General features: G+C 49.7%; 2 protein-coding genes across 3 annotated transcripts; both read right to left on the bottom strand.

Annotated features, from left to right (window-relative positions):
* Positions 1–1035: 1035 nt before the first annotated feature.
* Positions 1036–5901, bottom strand: LOC119398986 (endothelin-converting enzyme 1). The gene is made up of 3 exons (XM_037665800.2): positions 5767–5901; positions 3781–4091; positions 1036–2773 (listed from the first exon to the last, which is right to left on the bottom strand). Exons 1-3 carry the CDS (start codon positions 5899–5901, stop codon positions 1036–1038), a joined length of 2184 nt encoding a protein of 727 aa, XP_037521728.1.
* Positions 5902–14304: 8403 nt separating this feature from the next.
* On the bottom strand, positions 14305–20422 carry LOC119399850 (serine/arginine-rich splicing factor 2). Of its 2 annotated transcripts, XM_037666716.2 has the most exons (4): positions 19887–20422; positions 19341–19430; positions 16159–16838; positions 14305–14477 (listed from the first exon to the last, which is right to left on the bottom strand). In XM_037666716.2, the coding sequence occupies exons 1-3, from the start codon at positions 20261–20263 to the stop codon at positions 16160–16162; spliced, it is 1146 nt and encodes a 381-aa protein (XP_037522644.1). In that variant the 5' UTR covers positions 20264–20422; the 3' UTR covers positions 14305–14477; position 16159. The 2 variants fall into 2 exon arrangements, with proteins under 2 accessions (XP_037522644.1, XP_037522642.1); XM_037666714.2 differs by having other exon boundaries at positions 14305–16838.
* Positions 20423–20453: the final 31 nt, after the last annotated feature.

Genomic DNA, 20453 nt, shown 5'->3' with positions numbered 1-20453 from the left:
ACCTTTCATTGCAGGAATTGCGGCTCCACTCCCACTCTGACAGGAACGCAAATAAGAATCAAGCAAAATTCTCGAGTTAACGGAATTCGAGAAATTGAAGCACAAATGTATGAACTGTCCCTCGGTATTATTCTCCAGAAAAGCGTGCCGATACGTTGGGCTATAATCACATATTCATTGGAATTTTTAAGGAAAACATGCAATACGTACCTGTCTAATATTTCTGTGGTCTTTATCATACGTCACAAGGTGCTACCTCTACATTTCTGAAGTGAGGGTGGCTCATGGTTCGGGAAAGTATTACTTGGAGGACGCTTGAGCTTCGCCTTCAGGAGTAGAGCGCGATAGCGTAATAGGGCCCCTTGCGCCAGGGGCGTAGCCAGAAATTTTTCACGGGGGGGGGGGGGGGGGGGTTCAACCATACTTTGTTCGTGCGTGTGTTTGTATGTGTGCGTGTATATATACGCAAGCAAAACTGAAGAAAATCGAGGGGTATTTGAACCCCCTCCCCCCCCCCCCCCCCTTGGCTACGCCCCTGCCGTGCGCACTGCCTTCTCATTTGCTAGCTGGCTTCGGTTCTCGGTGCATGCCTCAACCGTGCCGTAAGGAAACCGTACGGGACCGTCTAGTCCGCAGCCGAGCACCGTAACCACTGTACCACAGCAGCGGACAGTGTTTTGGGATAGAGGATAGCTATGAGCGGAGCAATCCGAAACTACAGAGCTCCTTAAACGCCACCATCTAGCCCTCTGAAGCAGCAGGTGAAGCAGCAAGTGAAAGAGGATGGCAGTAGCATTCCACTTCCGTACTCACGCCCCTGAAGATCATGCACATGAATAAACTTGCATGCATAACCACCACACGACCGCTGCTTATGTGCAGCGGTCAGAATTGCGAATTGACTACAAAAGCGGCCCATATGCGATGAAATATTCGCGTACGTTGAAAATAATCGACGGTGTTATTTTCACACTTCTCTTTATTTGCGCCGTTTGCTACGCTCGATCCCGAGCCACCCAAAGCGCTCGGCACATCTCAAATGAAGAGACACCGTCGGTCTTTACTAAGCGACGGCACCGCTGGGCACTCAAAGGCGTCGCCGAATTCACTTGCGTTCATCGCCACGTTGCAGAGCTCCGCGCCGTGACGATGACCACAAAATTTGCCGCAGAAGTTGACGTAGAACGTCTGCAGACCTGTCAGCTGCTCGAGGCCCTCGAGCCCTTCAAGCCGGTTCTGGGCGTTGCTCCTGAGCGCGGCCAGGGCAACGTCCAGTGCGAACAGGCGAGCCACGGCGTCCCTCTCGCGACTCGTGCTGGCCGAGTCCAGGCGACAATTCGCGACCACCTGCTTCCACAAGACCCTCGCGGTGCCGTCCGTGGTGCGACCGCGCTCGTCCACCGTTCTGACCAGCGCCCTGGCGATCTGGAAGCCCAGGCCGCTGTAGGCCGACACGCCCGCGTCGTCGCGGTAATAGGAAGGCGGGAAGAGCGCCGACAGACCGACTCGGAGCAGGTCGCCGCCGTACCAGTACCGCACTTCTCTCGCGGGCCACCGTACGCCGCCCGTCAACAGGCGGCCGTAGTAGCTGTTCCGCAAAATCCGGCGCGCGGCCCTCCGCGACTCGAACAGGGACTTGAACAAATCGGACGACGTCACTGTAGCAGGAAATTCCTCGTACAGTTCGTCCAGCAGTTCCGCGTGGAAGAACGGCTCCGGCGGCCACAGCTCCCGCCTGGTCCTGTGCAGAATCTTCTCGACGGCCCAACGCTTTGTGGCGTTCGCCAGGCTCCCCGAGGCCAGCACGGCCCGCGCCAAGGCCTGCGTGGTCTCGTTCAACATGTCGAAGAGGCGTTGCCTGTCGGCCTGCTGATGGAAGTAGGCCAGGAACTGCGGCGCCACGAGTAGCGTGCCGTATGACTCCTGGACGGCCAGAAAGCAGGCCGCCTGGCCGTCGAAAACGTCGCTCTCCCTGCCGGGCTGGAAGTAGTTCGAATCCGGGTGGACGAGCCACAAGTAGGAGTAGGCGAACGTCCAGCCGATAACGTTCAGAAGTCTGTCGCGGGGCACCGAGGCCAGCAGGGTCAGGACCGCATGAAGGTGTCGCCCGTTGTGAGCCAGGAGCTTGGTCGAGGGCGACAGCTCAACGTCTCGTCCCAGGTGACGCTGCAAGAGGGTCAGCCAGGTTGGGCCCGTCTCCGAAACGCTATCATTGAGAAAAGCTACGAAGACGTCGACTTCTTCCTCTTCCTCGGACCGGGCGATCGACGTCACGTTGTTCCTGACCGAGCTCTCGTCCTGTCGAAGCTGGCGACAGTCTTCGTCGGAGAGCAACGTCCCCTGGCGGAGGTACCCGGCCACGCTGCGCAGCAGGTCGTCGTACTCGCCGGCGCTTTGGCCGCTGGCGGACAGCTGCTCCATGCGGAGCAGGGCGACGTCCCCGGTCTGATCGATGGCGACCACCAGCGAGTTCTCGCGTCCGGTGTACAGTAGGCGCACGTCGAACAGTAGCGGCACCCTCCAGTTGACGGCCAGGTCGACGAGGACGTCCAGCGGGTCTGCGTCTAGGGGCGCGCTTGAGGGCCACGGTATCTTGCGGGCGCTCATGAACTCCACGAACGGCTTGGCGGCGTCGACGCCCCCCGCGGGCCTCGAGAGACAAGCGTTAAAGGCGGAATAGGCCTTGTACGCGGCGCCAGAACTATTACGCTCCTCAGGAACCAGGCCGCGTTGAATGAAGCCCTTCACGCTTTCCACGTACGACGACATCAGGCTGCGCATAGAAGGAAAACGTCGCGAATTCCCGTGGCGTGTCGCGGCTAGTTTTGTTGGTTAGAAAGTGTAGAAACCGCACGGAGGAGTGACATTATGTGCCAACGGCTCCATTGTCCTTCTTACGTCCAGCTGTCGCATAGGTCGGCAAACTCACTCATTAATGGACTCACTCGGACTCACTCAGACTCAGATCGGGCCGTGAGTCTGAGTGAGTCCGGATGAGTAATATTTTGGTGAGTGAGCCCGAGTGAGTCGGGCTGAGGAAAATTTTAGTGAGTATGAGCCCGAGTGAGTCTGGTTGAGGACAATATTGGTGAGCCTGAGTTCGAGTGAGCCCTCAGAGAAAAATATATTTCTTGAGTGAGTCCTGAGTGAGCTCTATGGTCTCCCTTGATGTAATTGCTTTACAGGCTATGTTTTCAATTGAGATATATACTAAACGGTGCACTTGTGCGATACATTGGTCAGATGCAGATTAATGGAACAGGCACTACGGAGGTGATGGACGCTGGCGTGTAGGCGCAAACCTCATGAATGAGCCTTTATGTCGGCTGACATCACTTCGCGAAGCCCCGCGCGCGGATGGTGCTACGAATATACAGAGTGCCCAGCTAACCTAGCCACGTGCCGGCGCCGCGCTCCATAGAGTGCAGACATTACACAGTAGCCACACTCGCTCACACGAATCACAGCGGGAAAAGAGCGATCCCATTTCATCACGGGCGCTGACATAACTTCTTTCCGCCGTGCCATCCCTCCCTGTGTAGCTGTGTAGCTTCCAGCGCGCTCGTCGGGACGAGAGAAAAGAAGCAAAAAAGAGGTCGTGCGACAAATCTCAGTAAATACGCTCGTTCTTGACGGATTCGAGAAAAAATAATTTTTTCGCCAATCCATTCATGAGGCTATAAACACCGATACTGAGGTCATTCGATGATCATTTGGAAAAGTGGTTAAGGAACCCTTTAACACATGTAACTCGGACGTAGAGATCGCCGAAATGCTCACCTCCTCCTCTTCGATTCTGAAGCTTTGGCGCCACCGCACGTGTATGCGTACAGGTCTTCGCAAGGGTCCCGCTTGGCGTCGATGTTCATGGCGATCCGGGCGGCCTGTTCACGGCAGTCCTTGGTGCCGCAGACGTTGGCGGACGAGAGAAGCGTGGCGTCCAGCTTGACCTGCTGGCGCATGAGCACCATCGCGAGCGCAAGCCCACCGCAGGCGACGGCCATGCACATGAGGCACGGAAGCAGGCTCGGGTGCCGGCGCCGAAGCTCGGAGAAGGCGGCGAACGGACCGGAAATGACTGGCAGGAAGCGCTGCTCGCGTTTCGCGGAGCAAGAAATGTAGAGGTACTGCCACACTCGTTGTTAAACATTGATTTAAAGAACTTCAATATAACGAAATTCTCGATATAACGAGTGAACGAAAGAAGGGGAATTCACAGGCTCGTTTTTCTTTGTTAGACACAACGTTAATGAAAACCAACAGACAATGAGGCCAAGGAAGGTACAGGGGGCGTTATTTGTAATCTTGACTGTATTGTAGTAATATAATATAAGTGTGTAGAAATTAAAGTGGACGAGAGAACAACTCGACGTCGGCAGAGATCGAACCTCCAACCTTCGGATAACGCGTCCGATTCTCTACCAATTGAGCTGCACGTCAATTGGTACAGCATGGGACTCGTGAAAGGGTGTCATCCAAGAATCATCGAGTCCTTGGGCAGCTGCAGTGATTCTTATCAAAAAGAAAGAACATGGACATTCTGTGCCGACTATCGCCGTTTGAACTCGGTCACCAAGAAAGATATGTTTACCCTCTGGCCTCTCCCACGAATGGATGACGCCTTAAGACTGTCTTTATTTGGCGTCTCTAAGTTTACGCTCAGGCTACTGGCAAAATTCTATGCATCCAATAGACAAAGAAAATACGACTTTCATAAGCCCGGACGCGTACTGTATGAATTCAACGCGATGGCGTTTGGGCTATGTAATGCACCCGCTACATTCGAAAGGTTCATGGATACTATACTCTTAAAGTGGGGCACTTGTATGCGTTATCTCGATGACATTGTGATCTTCCGGCGCACATTCAGTGAACATAACGAACGAGTGGACGTTGTTCCTGAATGCATTGGAAATAATATGGCCTGGTTCTTAATGCGAAGAAGTTTCGCTCCGTCGAGCGACAAACCTTCTTGTTTGGACACCTCTTTAAAGGAGCACTGACATCAAATTTACGCATATCAAGATTTTTGCATCCACGAGTAGTTATCTACCCCCTAGTAGCGATTCGCGACCGAAAATGCAACTGAGGGACGAATAACTATCTGTTTTATTGATTTATATCACCGGTATCTAGCACGATTCAAAACGGCCGGACCAAACAAGAAGGCCTGACCCAAACAAGAAGGCGGCCGTGAAGGCGTCTAAAGCCCCTCGCTCAATGAAGGACTTCGTAGCTTGTTAGGCCTGTGCTCCAAATTTCGCCTATTTATTCCTGCAGGCGTGAACGAGCCTATTCACACCTGCGATTAGCACCGGTCTCGCGACCATTTGCGACTGGTGACTAAGAAGCGACTCGAAGACGACCATCTGTTCACACCTGCGTGCGATCTGTACTCGTCGCCGCACAGCTTACACGTCTGCACATATAGGGCTCGCATTGCCATAGCCCTGTAAAATAAGCTGACGTACGTCCTGTTCCTGCGGATGTGATTGGTTCAGAGGTTTGCTACTGCAGTCGCGCAACTGAAAAATTGAGAAGCGAGCGACTGAGCCAAAGCAGTCACTTGGCGACCAAAGCGGCCATTTTCGACCGGTCGCTTTGCGACTAAACCCCTCGAAATCCACCCCTGCCTGGCGCATTAGCGCGATGCGCCTTCCTAGCACATTACCCCCGTTTACATGAATGCGATGCGCTAGAAAGTTGATGCGATGCGATACGATGCGGCAATTGACGCTTTCATGTAAACGCTGCGGGTCCGCTCACTCGGTAACTTCGGGTAATGGTGAGCACCGTCGGCAGGTGGCCGTCGGACGAGGAGCCGCCCAGGCGAGTGCGGCTGGTGGAGTTGTCGTCGTCCTTCAGGGTGACGACGCTGGGACGTCTGCCGAAGACCCTCATGTTCGTCGCGTTCCGTTCGTCTCGGTGCCAACAGGACAATCAGCAGCGCGCGCGTGCACGGCCTTCGGGGTAGGTCACGCGGGACCGCGTGAACGGTGCACGTCTTCATCATCGCCGACAATTAACCCGGACGGCATCAACGAACCCGTCATGCTGTCAAGATTTTCCCCTGGAAACTAAATTTGTATATATATAGCCTGTCTGGCCGAGCGGAAACGCAACATGAAAAAGTCGCGTGGTCAGGGCCGTAACTAAGGGGGGGGGGGGTTCTGACACCCCCCGAAATGTTTTCATACATTAACTGTTCGGATGATACTAAAATATTTGCACGCCTTCACAGCGACCACCAGTAGCCAAAGTTGGCCGTTCTACACACAAACACCCCCCGAAAAAAATTCCTGGGTACGGCCGTGCGCATGGTCGATCCCTTATCGGCCTAAGACAACTCGAAGGCGAAGGCCAACTTAGTCGAGGATATTGAGGATATGGGAGCATATTGCATTTTTAAAATAAAGGTACAATCACACTTACTATCTAAACAAACATAGCCATCATCATCATAATCCCGGTTTAGTATTTTCTGAAGTATTTATTGTTTGTGTTTTTGAAACTTTATGTGAGATGTTAGTCATCTATTCAAGTTCACGTTTGGTTATGATCTCTATAGTTTGTGCCATTTCTTAAAGGGGCTCTGAAACGCTTTTTTAGCATGGTCAGAAAACGCTGCCGATCCGTAGTCAAGGCTCCTGAGAACACGCCAGCCCAACATTATAGCGCAGCAGGCGGCCTGGAACATAGAATTAATTTTCAAACTCAGCTATACATCGTTCCCTCTTTTTCTACGAATGATGTGATATACCCAGATAAATGGGACATTGATTTGATCAGACTTTCTTTATTACTTAACGATGGTCTTCTATCAAACGCCGCATGACGAGACGTTTTATAGAGGTTTCGTGTTTCATGGGGGGGGGGGGGGGGTGCGCGCACAAAGACTATCTAAATGATTCTTCAAATGTTTTGTCCACGAGCGCAAAGACACCAAAACGGCATGTCTAAAGAGCGGTGACTGTCGCTTTAGTGAAAGAAGAGACGCAGAAAACAAAGCCCTAAAAAAACTACACCATCTCCCGCTAAAGGGGACCATGAGGCGATGCGAAGCAGGAGCACTTGCACGATCGCGTTCCGTTGGCGTTCGTTGGGCATGCTACCGACCTCGCGTCGTGGAACGCGAAGAGGGACGCTACGCGCGTCGTATCTTCCATCTAGCCTGGCCGTTAATTCTCACAGGGCAAGCGGGGAACGCGGTCGACAGGCGGGCGAGAGGGGGGCAGCGTAGGAGAGGAGAGAGAAGGGGAGGGGACGCGCATGCGCTCGAGCTCATCGCGGCGATTGCGCAGGAGAGAATTTCGGCATGTCTAGCCCGCGTTTCAGAGGAAGAGTGGAAAGGGGGAGGGGAGCGGGGTATGGGAGAGGAGAAGGGGAGAGGCAAAGTGGAGAGGAGGTGTGTGGAGAGGGTATGCGCATGCGCAGTAAGGGTGGTCACGCCGCACACCACCACCACCACCACCGGATTGAGCTCCGCCTTAAGATACTTCGCATCTAAAATTGGTTTCGCTCCGCGCAACGCGAGTTTCTATCAGCAGTTTGGTAAGTATATTCTTTTCAAGCCAAGGCGGCTAAGGCCGCGCAACAGCGAACGACAACAGAAGCAAACGCAGGCATGCCAGGCTGTGCCAGGCAAGCATGCTACTGATGCTACATGCTACGCAGTCGGATGCTCGAAGCGGGTGTTGTCGAAGCGCGCATGTTTACCCCTGCATTCAAGAATATCTTTTCACTCGGCGCTCCACCTTGACTCAATGTCGATGGCAGGTACACCTACTGGCAGGAATGCTCACTAAATATTGAGCAATAGGCGGGATCATTTTGTGAGAACCGTTGTGTCTTTTCTGTTAAATGGTGACGCTGTGCTCAGCTCGGCAGGGGCGTAGCCAGAAATTTTTTTCGGGGGGGGGGGGGGGTTCAACCATACTTTATGTATGTTCGTGCGTGCGTTTGTATGTGTGCGTGCCTATATACGCAAGCAAAACTTAAAAATTTCGGGGGGGGTTTGAACCCCCCCAACCCCCCCCCTTGGCTACGCCCCTGCAGCTCGGTCAAGTGAAGAGTGAGGCTTGTTTCAGAATACTTGTTCCTTCCTCCCCCTTTCCCCTCTTCCTCCACTAGTTCGCGCCAGCCGCCAGTTCGCGGCGGCTCGATCGGCAGCAGTTAGGCGACGGCCGGCGGTCATTTGCGTTTTGTGTAGCGTTGTGAGCTTTTGTTTGTGAACGGATGAACGGATTACGGTCTGTTTGGGATCAAGTAACGGTGATCATACTGTCTGTCGCATATTTTCCATCAGTGTTTGGTGAAACAAGCTTTACTGTGCTTTTTGCGACGGTACGTTCGTCGGTACGTTCGTTTCAAGAAGCGATTATTGTTCTGCTCACCACCTTCGTTGCAGCCAGACAAACAGCTAAGAACTTGTGCACGTTCGGATAGAGTGCTTTTTTCGGTAAGTGCACCCGACTTTTCGTCGTTTTTACTGAAAGGTTTTAGAATTGTGATTAAAATGTGAACAGTTCTTTGCTAGGTTGAACCGCGTGGTCGAACGCGAAACTATAGTATACGCGCCGCGGCGCCGGTGCGAATCGTAAGCCAGACTGACTCGCCCTATTTCGAGTAATTATGTTTTGCGCGTTACAGCTCGTGGCTCCACGCACGCACGCTAGTGACAGGCCGACATAGTTTAAGCAAGCATGCTTACAACTACGCCGGCCTGTCGCTGACAAAGTGCAAAGCTTCTACCGTAGGCGCCTCGCCTGTAGGTGCGGTTATGATTGATTGTCGTTTCTTAATACATGTTAGCATTTTATCATATCTGTAATTGGGAATGTTTCTTTAGAGTGACTTGATGATCTGTTATTTGTTGTAAATCCTGCGTAGCTTACTTGCTTTCTCTGTATGCAGCTTTTCTTCACTGCTGTTTGTGCAAGATATTGGGTCTGAGACCACGCCAGCTAATTCGGAAGCCAGTGCAGTTTCTTTGACGAGACTTGGAGTGCATTCATGCAGAATTTTATTTACGTTGCTGCCGTGCCACTCAGCTTCACCTTGTGCGATCACCTTCCGACGTGTTTTGTGCCACATTTGGTTGTGCTTTATTCATTAATAAAGCCAATTTGACAACATCATGGGATAATTTATTGTTGCTGAGAAGCGCGATTATTTATTTGCGCGCCATCCGCTAAACGTCATTTATGTAATACAGTATACGTGTTGATCCCCTGCGTACGTGTTCAAATTTATTATAAACCGATGTCTTTTATATGAAAATTGGATATGTATGGTGTGCTGAAGTAGCCAATAATTCACGCGGCATATATGAGCGACCGCAACAACTTCATTCGGTCCTCAATAAACGCGAGTAAACTCAGCGTCGAAAATTTATATATGCAACAGTGAGGACATGCGTGGGTGAACAGGTATGCACGTATGTTGGTGATCTTGCTTGATTGTTTGGTCACTTGCTCGACGACTGACATATAGGAAGTGGGAGAAAAACAGGAAAGTGCTCTCGCGGGAGCTCTTTCGGTCCCTTCAATCTCTATCTTCCTATGGTAGCCGTCAGGCTGCCGACCAAACATGCTGCAAAGACAGTTCTATTAGTTATTTTATATTTCGAAAGTCCAAAACATCGAAAACGGCGAAAAAACAAGAACGTCTATAAAACGTCTTATCTTGGTCTTTTCAAAACGTCTTTTAAAGACGTCAACTAGCGGGACATAGCACAGCTATCAGACGTCGAAAAGACGTCTACGGCTACGGGAATGTCTTGACCAAGAAGTCTATTAGCCCTTTTTGGTAGCCGTTCAAGACGTCTTTTAGACGGCAAATAGCTTCTTTTGTGTTACGTGGGAAGGGCCTATTTTCTATTTTAGATATTTCTATAGACCTTTTCACAGACGGCTCCCTGGGCGCCGCCATAGTTCTCTTTGGGCTGCGCTAAATAGGCGTGACCCCCCAAAAATGCACTACCGAGGCTGTGACCTCGGCCTTTGTACTCCCGCGCGCAGCCCAACATGGCGGCGTTTTTTCTCTCCTGTGAAAAGGTGTATACACTGAGTTAGAACAAACAGGTTATCGTCTAACCGCCTGTCGACTCGAAATCCATTCTGGAGTTGTCCCAAAATACCGTTGTGTTCTGCCCACTTTTCTATTTTCATTTTTACTGCTTGCATCGCAACCTGTATAGTACCGATGTAATGGTTAGTGGTCTATACGAGCGAATGTTATCCTTTTCTCCCTTGCCTTTAAGAATTAAGTTCATTCTACCTTTTCGCCAACTATCCGGTATTTGCCTGTCCTTTAAGCGTTTTTCTACAGCTTTCAGCAGTGCTTCTTTAGTGCTATTTCCTAGTTCGTTAATGAGGCTAACGGGAATCTCATCTAAACCCGCAGCAGTGCGCTTTGGAATTTTTCCTTCAGCCTTTTTCCAATTGAAATTCTCCAGCACTCGCTCTTCCTCGGTTGCTCTCTCCGCCACACTTTTACTCACCGGGGAAATCCTCTGGACGCTCTTTTTAAACGAATCGGCTGTAACCTTTCGAATGTAACCTAGCGCTTCGTACCCTTCCAATTGATTTCCTCCTTCATCGAGAATATGTTGTTGCGTTGTGCCAGACTTCCTACCGAGCTGAGCACAGCGTCACCATTTAACAGAAAAGACACAACGGTTCTCACAAAATGATCCCGCCTATTGCTCAATATTTAATGAGCATTCCTGCCAATAGGTGTACCTGCCATCGACATTGAGTCAAGGTGGAGCGCCGAGTGAAAAGATATTCTTGAATGCAGGGGTAAACATGCGCGCTTCGACAACACCCGCTTCGAGCGTCCGACTGCGTAGCATGTAGCATCAGTAGCATGCTTGCCTAGCACAGCCTGGCATGCCTGCGTTTGCTACTGTTGTCGTTCGCTGTTGCGCGAGCGTTGCGCGGCCTTAGCCGCCTTAGCTTGAAAAGAATATACTTACCAAACTGCTGATAGAAACTCGCGTTGCGGAGCGAAACCAATTATTTTGAGGGCTTTGTTTTCTGCGTCTCTTCTTTCACTAAAGCGACAGTCACCGCTCTTTAGACATGCCATTTTGGCGTCTTTGCGCTCGTGGACAAAACATTTGAAGAATCCTTTAGATAGTCGTTGTGCGCGCACTTCCCCCACCCACGAAACATGAAACCTCTATAAAACGTTTTAAAGACGTTTTATAGATGTTCTGTGTTTCATGGGCACAATGTCTAAAAATGTCTCAAAGTAGACGTTGTTGTAGCTGTTGAAAACGGTAATAAACAGCACGCAGGCATATTTGAGAGGCAAGTGCTTTATTTTGCAAAAATGTCTATTCTTGATCTTCTCGTAAACCAAGACGTTTATAGCCGTCCGTAGCCGTTTCGAGAGGTCTTGTAGAGGTTTTGTGTCACATGGGTAGTCGGATTTGCCCAATGTCTGTGGCGCATACCCGTTCATGATGCCCACAAACGTTACCAGGGATCCCGGACATGAAAGGCTCGAAGAACAGCTTCGCTGTTAGTAGTATTTATGGTTACGACGGAAACCACCGACGACGCCTCTCTCGCACATATGAACGGCAGGCGCGCCGTTCTGGGGGCGGAGCTTGTATTTATCCTTACGTTGCATGTTACCAACTATGGCAACACATTCGCTTCCGCAGTCTGTACAGTATTCGGGGTCACTATGAACTCGCGTGACAACGCGCTTCACTACACCGAGTGATTCCTCAAGCGATAGGAGGAAAAAAAAAAAAAAACGCCATGTCTGCGCGGTGCACGCAGCGCAGCGAAAGCTGGAGGAGCGGCGTTTTAGAGCCCGTTGTACGCACTTTTTGGGTGAGTACTCCAAGTACACTTTCAAACCACCCACTACGCCAGTGGTCTCAAACGCGTAACACTTCAGGGGCCCGGCTTGTCGTCCATCCACTGTCTTATGGAGACGCTAAAACAAGGCTAACAATGCTCATAACCAGTGCAAAATGAACTAACAAGGACTAAAATAATATGAACTACAAAAATAACCAAGAATTAATCGCAATAATTACTAAAACTCGCGAAAAGTACTTTCTTCTGAAATACCCGGCTGATAGCCGGCCCGCGCAAGATGGCGCGCCACCGCGTTGGCAAGCGCTCGATTGTCAAGGGAATCAATCGCTGGGTTGCCCGTGCGATGCACTACCTCAGGTTTCACGGTAGTGGAACTGTATTAGGCGCAAAACACAAAGAACTAGATCATCGTTACATTAACCGCAGAATTTGGGCTGGATTTAGAGTTTAAATTTTAATAAGTATGTTCATGAGCTACACAGACGCGACTGTTCTCAAGCATCCATTTCACAAGACATCTCATCCGGTCACCATGTGTTAAAACAACCGTAGAACGAAAACTGCATTTCAGAATCGGCGTCCGGATTTAAGTCACACTGGAAGCCAATACTGATATGTTTCTCGAAACCAGACGCTGAATCCCATTCAAGACCGACCCATATAGCAGATATGGAAAAATTGTTTCCGATGGCCGTGGTAGCCGACATTTCACTTGAACTGCCAAACCCTTATGCCCAATTTTCATACAAATACCCAACTTGCATCAATTTCGAATGCCTTCGCAACCAAGTCCTTACAACATAAAAACGTTCCCAATCTACAGAACATTTGCAATCAAGGTCGAACTAGGAACTGCGAGATAGCTACTACTATGTAGCAAAGCTTCTAGAAATGTGGCAATGTGTACTTAAACTGCATTGATCAGACACACAAACAGTTTCATTCTGAAAGGCTTTATTGAACACCAAGAACCACAGGCGCAAGCTACAACTACTGCACATGCCTCGTGCAATGCAAGTGAAGCACACTGCCGACGATGTCAAGACAGCCTTTTGAAGCACTGCCCTTGAAGTGCTCTGAAGAGAAATTGCATACTTTACTGAGAAGCGTGTGGAGAATGGAACAAACCAAAACTGGGCCTGCATCCTGAGACACCCCGCACGAACAACTGCACAGCAGGCAACCGCAGCTGCAACTCCGACACAGCAGGCACTCCCACACAGCACCACGGCAAGCCCCGCCTGTTGGCAAGACTCTGTCAATTTCCCAGTCGGGAGGAATACACCATAGAGTTTCGCAATAGTAGACTAGAGAGAAATCTGGCGCTAGGGTCTATGAGAGCTACAATGCATGGCGCTTCAGTCAGCGTGGGAATGATGGGTAGTACATGGATATACCCAAGCTTCGTTCTTTCGGCTCCATGTGACCTGCAGCCACTTAGTCGCAAGACGAAGTTCAGGAAAAGTTCATGACCCTTTTAGGATGAAGAATTCAAACCAGCTCACGAAGTTCACAACGAGCCGTTCTTCTATCCGAAACAAAAGCCAAAAACAATAAAAGCCACAAGCTTGTTCGAAGGCGCAAGCACAAAGACTAGGCAAATCCATGTACTTCCTGCCATTCCCACAGTGGCTGAACGATCGAAGTGCCACAGTTCCCTCTAGAAAATATTGTAGGAAACTCTATGGAGTACATGCTAGGCCCCTCTGAAACCGCTATACTTACGCCGGCTGGACAGCAACCGCGGGCCGCTCCGTCTGCACCGACGGTCTGCAAATGCCGCCTTCTGCCGGCCGCAGACTGGAACACCGCCCAGCCACCATTCAAAAAAAGAGATGCACCATAACCTTGCCCTTCCCTGTTCGCTGGGGCTTGAATGGCGAAAGTCAGAAAGGGTGCATGTAACCTCACTTATCGCTAGCAGCTTCCAAACAGAAAAAAGGGGATCTAACGATTACAAACTCAAACGGAACACTGCTTTAAAGGTTAACCTGCCCCTTCAATAATCTGCCGTTCGTTGTACATCGTACGTGTGGTTAGTCAAGATGCTACCATTTTCATCCAAAATTCCCTAGAACTGCTTCTTAACCACCAATTTTAAAACTTAAACATAAAATCGACTAGTCTTACTCCAAATTAACTGCCCGTCACATTTGTCTTAAATGTATACAGCACTACTTCCTTCTGAAATGCAACTTGTACCTGAAGTCCCACTGCAGCCCTAGGATAGCTATGTATGCTAAGGATAATTAATGAAAGGCAGTAATCAAATTTTGTACACCAGCTAACTAAAATTATGCTACCTTTACAACTCATTCAGGGCTCCCCTATGCCTACGTAGTCCTGCCGTAGTCATGTGAGACGCTGTCAGAATGAGTCGTCGGGAGGAGCAGTGTAAATGAGGACCTGAGAAAACGGGACAGGGTTCGGTGTCCATAGGTGAATGAAGATGGTGGGAGAAAACAAAAAGAAAGGAGGAGGAAAGAAGAAAAAAAGAAAGAATGATCGCAAACACGACGTGCAGCCCGACAGCACATCTCCGCCCGAACTCGGCACAGGCTGCAACCAGTCACGGCAGCAGCAGCAACGCAGCATACGATCAAGCACCGCCTTACCAACACCCTCACAGCTCAGCGCCTGCAGGCATGACAGGGGGTACAACCACAACACGAGTCAGCCGAGAAGTGCTCTTTCGAAATCCCGGCGAGGGAAAAACAACCCTCCCCGAAAAAACCCACCCCGCAATTTCGACCAGGGCAGAAGAGCCCGTGACGGCCACTCGTATACAACAGCTGAACAATGCATACTTTTCGATCGATCAAATACTTTTGTGCAGTGCTGATCAAATGAAGTTCGATCCCATAATTTCAAACAATGTTGCATTGACAGGGAGCCCAGCATAAATGGCTTCTCAGTTTTGCTGCTAGCGCTCAAAATGCTGGGCCTTTGCCATTTTCACAGATGTTGGATGTTGCAACCAGTTTTTCTCAACGCCCATCTCCAGACAACCTCACCACCCTCAGCTACAGCCAGCAAGGCTAGTTCCCACTGGTATCAGTGCAAATGGGCAGCGCAGACCTCTTGATTGAGATGCATGCACTGCTAGCATTAATGTTAGCTGTTCGCGAGTGCACCATTAGAAATGTCATTGTGGGAAAGGCTGTGCTTCGTTTGTCGCACCTTGCACATTAACGTCTTGTATCCTGCTTACTTGTGGATTCAGTTCAGAACAATGAGATGCAGAAAAATGTAGTTTTCCCAGTGAAGGCGATAGTTCACTACCTGTGTTGGATGGACGTGATCACAGCACAGAAGTTTCCCTCTACGGCGCCTCTGTTGATGCACACTACAGATTTAGTAGATATTGAACTGACAAGTACTGCATTGAGGCACTGTAGAAGAAAACAGCCACATCCCACTCGCATGTCAAGTCAATGTAAATGATGCAGCGCCTTAGCCTGAGGAACCATTTATATAGGGCTCTCAACAACGCAACCCTCTGAATGTTAACTTTTAAAGCTTAAGATGAAAAAATACTACGCGAGCAGCACAGTATAACTCTTCATGCCTTGTAAACCCTTGAGTCAAGTTTCGGACAGTAAAATGAAGGCATATGCAACACGTGTGCCATTACATTTCAGTGTTAAAACATTACCAGCAACACAGCACTCATGAGAGGTAGAGGCAATGAGGCTTTGACAAAGAGTTAACACTTAACATTCAAATATATTGTGATGTGCAAAATACTGGGGCATAGTTGAGCCCATTGATAAGGAAAGCTCTGTATTCCCAACTACAGAGAAAAAGGAAAAGGTACAATTACAATGCAGACACTTGCACTGCTCAGAAGAGAGATGTACATTCATGATGCTTTGTAACGATCACAATGTTAATGCGAGACACACAAAGGCAGTCGGTATTACTGTGAAAGCGATGGTAATTAAAGAAATGGTTTCATTTACAGCGGAAAATGACAAGGCAAAGATGAAACAAAATTCGACAGGCATTTCTTCTACCTGTACTTTTCATCTCAACCCTGAGCAGGAGCGGACATTTTCACAGCCAATGCATTAACACTGAAAATATGAAAAGCCACTTTGCACTAGGTGCGAAAAGAGCCACACTTGGGTACTAACTGGAAAGTGCCACGACTTGGTGGTAGACATTCTCATCCAGATAAAGCGGCTGGATCGAAGCAGGTACATCTTTTAACAAAAGATGCACAGAACACACACATCAAATGACAGACAAAAAGTTCCATTGATACAACCCAGCCTGGGGTGAATACCCTTAACAGACAGCGAGGACTCTCACGTGCCTCAGTTGGAGTCCTGTGACTTGGACCGTGACCGGTCCCTGCTTCTGGACTTCTCCCTGGCTGCCTCGTCAGATTCTCCCGGTGCTGGGCTGCCACTCTGCCTCGGACTCCGCGACCGTGAACGCGACCGCGAGTCCTCCCGGCCCTCATCTCGTGGGCTGCGAGATGCACTGCGCATGCGGGAGTCTCCATTCACCGTTGGACTGTGGCTCCGATCCCGTGGCTCACTCTCCTTGCGGCTTCGGCTGCGGCTTCTGTGAGACTTGCTCCGGCTCCTCTCCTTGGACCCAGAACGGCTCCTGTGCTTGCTGGGGCTGCGTTCCTTGGATTCGCTGCGCCGCTTGCTTCGGCTGCGTTCCTTGGACTTGGAGCGACTGCGATGCTTGCTCCGGCTTCGCTCCTCAGACTTCGAGCGGCTACGGTGTCGGCTTCGGCTGCGGTCCTTGGACTTCGAGCGACTGCGATGCTTCGAGGGACTGCGTTCCCTTGACTTGGAGCGGCTGTGGCCCCTGGATTTTGATCGGCTCCTCTTGGCCTCACGACGTCGGGAGCGGCTCCGCTCCCTCGACTTGCTGCGGCTCTTGCGCCTGCTACGACTACGGCTCTTTCGCCGGCTCCTGCTGCGGCTTTTCCTTGCCCTGCTTCGGGAACGCCGGCGATCCCTGGATCGGCTTCGGGACCTACATATGATGCAGAACCAGAGAACCACATCAAGCATGTCAGTGTGCGTGCACACTTCTAATTCTAAAAAATTAAAACCTGAGCATTGCTAAGCAAAGCTAAGCCTTTCCTTATGTCAGATGGTTCTATTCATGGTTGACTACACATCTGCATCAAACAAACTTAATACGTGCCATTTATCGATTTGCTATCCCATCAACTTATCAAGCATGAACTATAGTCGGATACAACTTTACAAGCCAGCTGCATTTCCAGAGCCTGCACCAACAAGCACATGCTCTAGACTGACGTCATAAGGCAGACGGTCGACGACCGTCTCGCTTATTTCTAAAGTCATGGAGGCAAACAATTGCCGTGCTACTTCTGGGAGGGGCCTCTCCTGCCTTTTTAAGTTGTCCATAGTTAAATAGCATAACTTGCGACTCATCCAACAATCCCGATTTAGGTGTTGCAAGTGAATGATTAATTCACCTCCATAAAATTCCAGAAATCTCCCTACGGTGTATGGTCTTGCACATGGCTATGATATTATAGCCAAAGTGCACAAGATAACCACGTGAAGGCGCAAATGTGTTAAAAAGGATAAGCTGACAAATGCAACTCTATCATTCCTCAATCCCATAAAACATGAGTGTTTAAAATTAAACTGAAGTTATGCCTTATGCCTGCATAGCATGGTGCTGAATTACAACAGGCTCTCACCATCTACACTGTCATTCCCCACTTGGGTCAATTTGTTACTTGTGAATGTAGATTGCAAGTTAATGTCAAAAGTGACATTTTAAGAACCAGTTAGGCCCTGTACCATCAATAGTTATAATCTCTCAGCACAGGCCCTGCCCAGACAAACAAAGCACCACTCATGAAATAGTGAGCAAAGTGAGGTATTGGGCTAGTTGGTTTTTCATGATTATAAAACTGTGCTACAGTTACTTCGTATTTCGTAACTTCGTATTTCGCAGTAACTGTAGCGCAGTTTTTATAATCATGAAATAGTCCTACTCATGCACTACGCAGTATTCTACGAAGGCAAGGTAACCGGCCGTCCGGATCACATCAGCCTGGAGTACATGCCCATTGGGGCAGGCCTGTTTGCATACTGCCTGTGAGAAGAAATGTTGCCAACTTCTAAAGTTGGTTGTACCAGATTACAAGTTCATTGCACGGCACAGAGCTTAGTGGCAATAAAGTCAACAAAGGCTTGAGTTTTGTAGCAATGCATTCTGTTCTATACGCTGCTGCTTCAGCATTCACTCTTTACAGGTGGTGAATTCAATTGCTAACAAAGCACTCTTCACTCTTAAAGAATGGTGTCATCAAATTTCGAGGCTATAACAAGCCCTGTTGTGGGTTTCCTCTGTATGCAAGGACATTCCACGCGAAGGCTCGGACACAGCAAACGTTTAGAATATATTTTAATTCACTTCCAAAGTGTACTTAAATGCTCCTTCTCCCGATCGAAACCCATCGCTAGTGCACCAACACTGATGTAGATCTGTAGGATGGGCAACGAAAGCTGTTGTGACGTCACGCCAAATCTGCTGTAGCAACGTGAGTGACCTCCGGGCCTCCGCCACTTCCGCAACGTACGTACCGGCTGTAGTGAACTAGAATATATTCTAGTTCACTATAGTACTGGCAAAGCATCGGTTGCTACATCACTCGGCGAGTTTTTATCGCTTCCTGGCTATGTGCGTCACAGCCTTGTGTGGTCACGTGACCACGCCTCCTACACTTCTACATCACTGCCCAACCTCGGCGCCCAGAAACCGAAAGTTGTCCAAATCAAAAGGCGATATTAAATTATTTAGCGAGAATACATGAATCTCGGTGCGTGCATCATGCTTCCTGGAGCTATAGGAAACGCTTACAGCAAAGAACGCGCAAGCCACAAATTTGGTGGCACCACCCCTTTAAAGCACAAAAAGGAATAGCATCCAGACACTGCCACAATATCGCCATTAGGTAAAACGATTCGAGGTTTAGCCACATGCTAAACAAGCCCAACATGTCATCCATTCAGTGCTTGAACACTGAAGTTTGGGCAATATTTTTATTATACTGACCACAATACCAGCCAATACTGAAACTGCTATGGCAAACAGTAATTCTGTAGACTTATGAAGTTTGACAGTAAATAATACATGGAACACTACTGAAGACAAAGGTTTTTTTTTTTTTGACAAATTGAGCACATTTAACCATTGCCAGCCACTATGTACTGTTCACTATGACTTCCTTCTTTTTTTCTTATGGTTTCGGGACCCTCAAAGAACGTTATCGGCATAAAATCGGTAAACGGGACGAAAGAGAAATATAAGATTGCTTTGGGAGAACGGACGCTTTATGATGCAAACTGAGGCTCAAACAGATCAGGAAAACGAGAACATTAATGTTTTATCAATGCGGGACAGTCTGCCAGGTTGCATACTTTTTTTTTAAATAACGCAACACAATCTTCTTTTAATTAGTCTTTCCATATCAAACCGAATATCTCTCACCTTCTGGATCGGGACCTTGAGCGGCGTCGCCGCGACCGAGAACGGCTCCGAGATCGGCGACGTGACCTAGACCGTGACCGCCTGCGGCTCCTGCGTCGTAGAATTTAGGGCAAGCGTTTGTCACAACAGAAACTCCCCTCAACTACGTCACACCGCGCTTTAAATGGTACTAAGGAATGGATACGTAGATCTGTTAACAGGAGATGTAATGAAAAACTATACGGTACGGTACCCTCGACGAAAACAAAAGCGCTAGTCAACTTCAGGAGTTTGGGCTAGTTGGAATATCGTACATGTGTGAGCTCCCCGTCGGTCACTTTGTCGCAAAACATGTTCCGATGTTCCAAAATATGTTTAACTCGATGATGTATAAATGTAGGCAGGATGCTTCACTAAACTTCAGTTGAGCGCTTTCGTTTGTGGTTTGCGCGCTGGACGCTATCCAGCGTCACGCGCGCGAAACCGTGGGTTCCCGAAGTCTTCACGTCGCCGCTTTTGCAACGTAAATAAAACACAGGCCCGATCAGTATTAGCAACATCACTTACCTCGACCTGCGGCGGCTGCGCGACCGGGAGCGGGACCGGCGACTTGAAGGGCCGTAGCGAGAAGACGACGTCGACTGGCGGTACGGATCGGTAGGCCTACCGTAGCGCGCCATTTGCACGCGCAGTTCGCGGCCGTCCATCATGTAGCCGTCCAGCGCGTCCATGGCGTCCTCGCAGTCGCGCTTGTCGTAGAAGCGAACGAAGGCGAACCCTCGGCTCTCCCTGGTGTACGGGTGACGCGGGATGTAGACGTCCCCTACGTCTCCGTACCTCTCGAAGACGCGCTTGAGGTCCTCCGGCGTGGTGCGATATGTCAGGTTGTCGACCTTCAGGGAGGTCATCCCGTCGATAGTCGGCGGTGCACGGCCGTAGCTCATGGTGTCACGGCTGCGCGATCCGAGTCGCGTCTCACACAAGCGAAGGACTTCTTCAAGCTATTCGCGAGAAATGGAACCACGCAACACAAAATTGCCAACGCAGCAAGCGACGGCGCACTTCTGGCACTTCTTTCTAGAGCAAAATGGCGTTGCGAGAGGCGCGCGCACACAACTGAAACTGGCCGGTGCT

The sequence above is a fragment of the Rhipicephalus sanguineus genome, chromosome 7 (genome assembly GCF_013339695.2).
Source record: "Rhipicephalus sanguineus isolate Rsan-2018 chromosome 7, BIME_Rsan_1.4, whole genome shotgun sequence".
NCBI classification, from domain to species: Eukaryota; Metazoa; Arthropoda; class Arachnida; order Ixodida; family Ixodidae; genus Rhipicephalus; species Rhipicephalus sanguineus.
Note: the sequence above shows the minus strand (reverse complement) of the source record. Positions and strands in the feature narration are given on the sequence as shown.

Coding starts and splice junctions, on each gene's coding strand:
- LOC119398986 (XM_037665800.2), bottom strand. CDS start 5,901: ATGAGGGTCTTCGGCAGACGTCCCAGCGTCGTCACCCTGAAGGACGAC. Junction 4,092..5,766: donor CCATTACCCGAAGTTACCGA/GTGAGCGGACCC, acceptor AAACGCGAGCAG/CGCTTCCTGCCAGTCATTTC. Junction 2,774..3,780: donor TCAGAATCGAAGAGGAGGAG/GTGAGCATTTCG, acceptor TTCTATGCGCAG/CCTGATGTCGTCGTACGTGG.
- LOC119399850 (XM_037666714.2), bottom strand. CDS start 20,263: ATGAGCTACGGCCGTGCACCGCCGACTATCGACGGGATGACCTCCCTG. Junction 19,431..19,886: donor CGCAGCCGCCGCAGGTCGAG/GTAAGTGATGTT, acceptor TCTACGACGCAG/GAGCCGCAGGCGGTCACGGT. Junction 16,839..19,340: donor TCAAGGTCCCGATCCAGAAG/GTGAGAGATATT, acceptor CATCATATGTAG/GTCCCGAAGCCGATCCAGGG.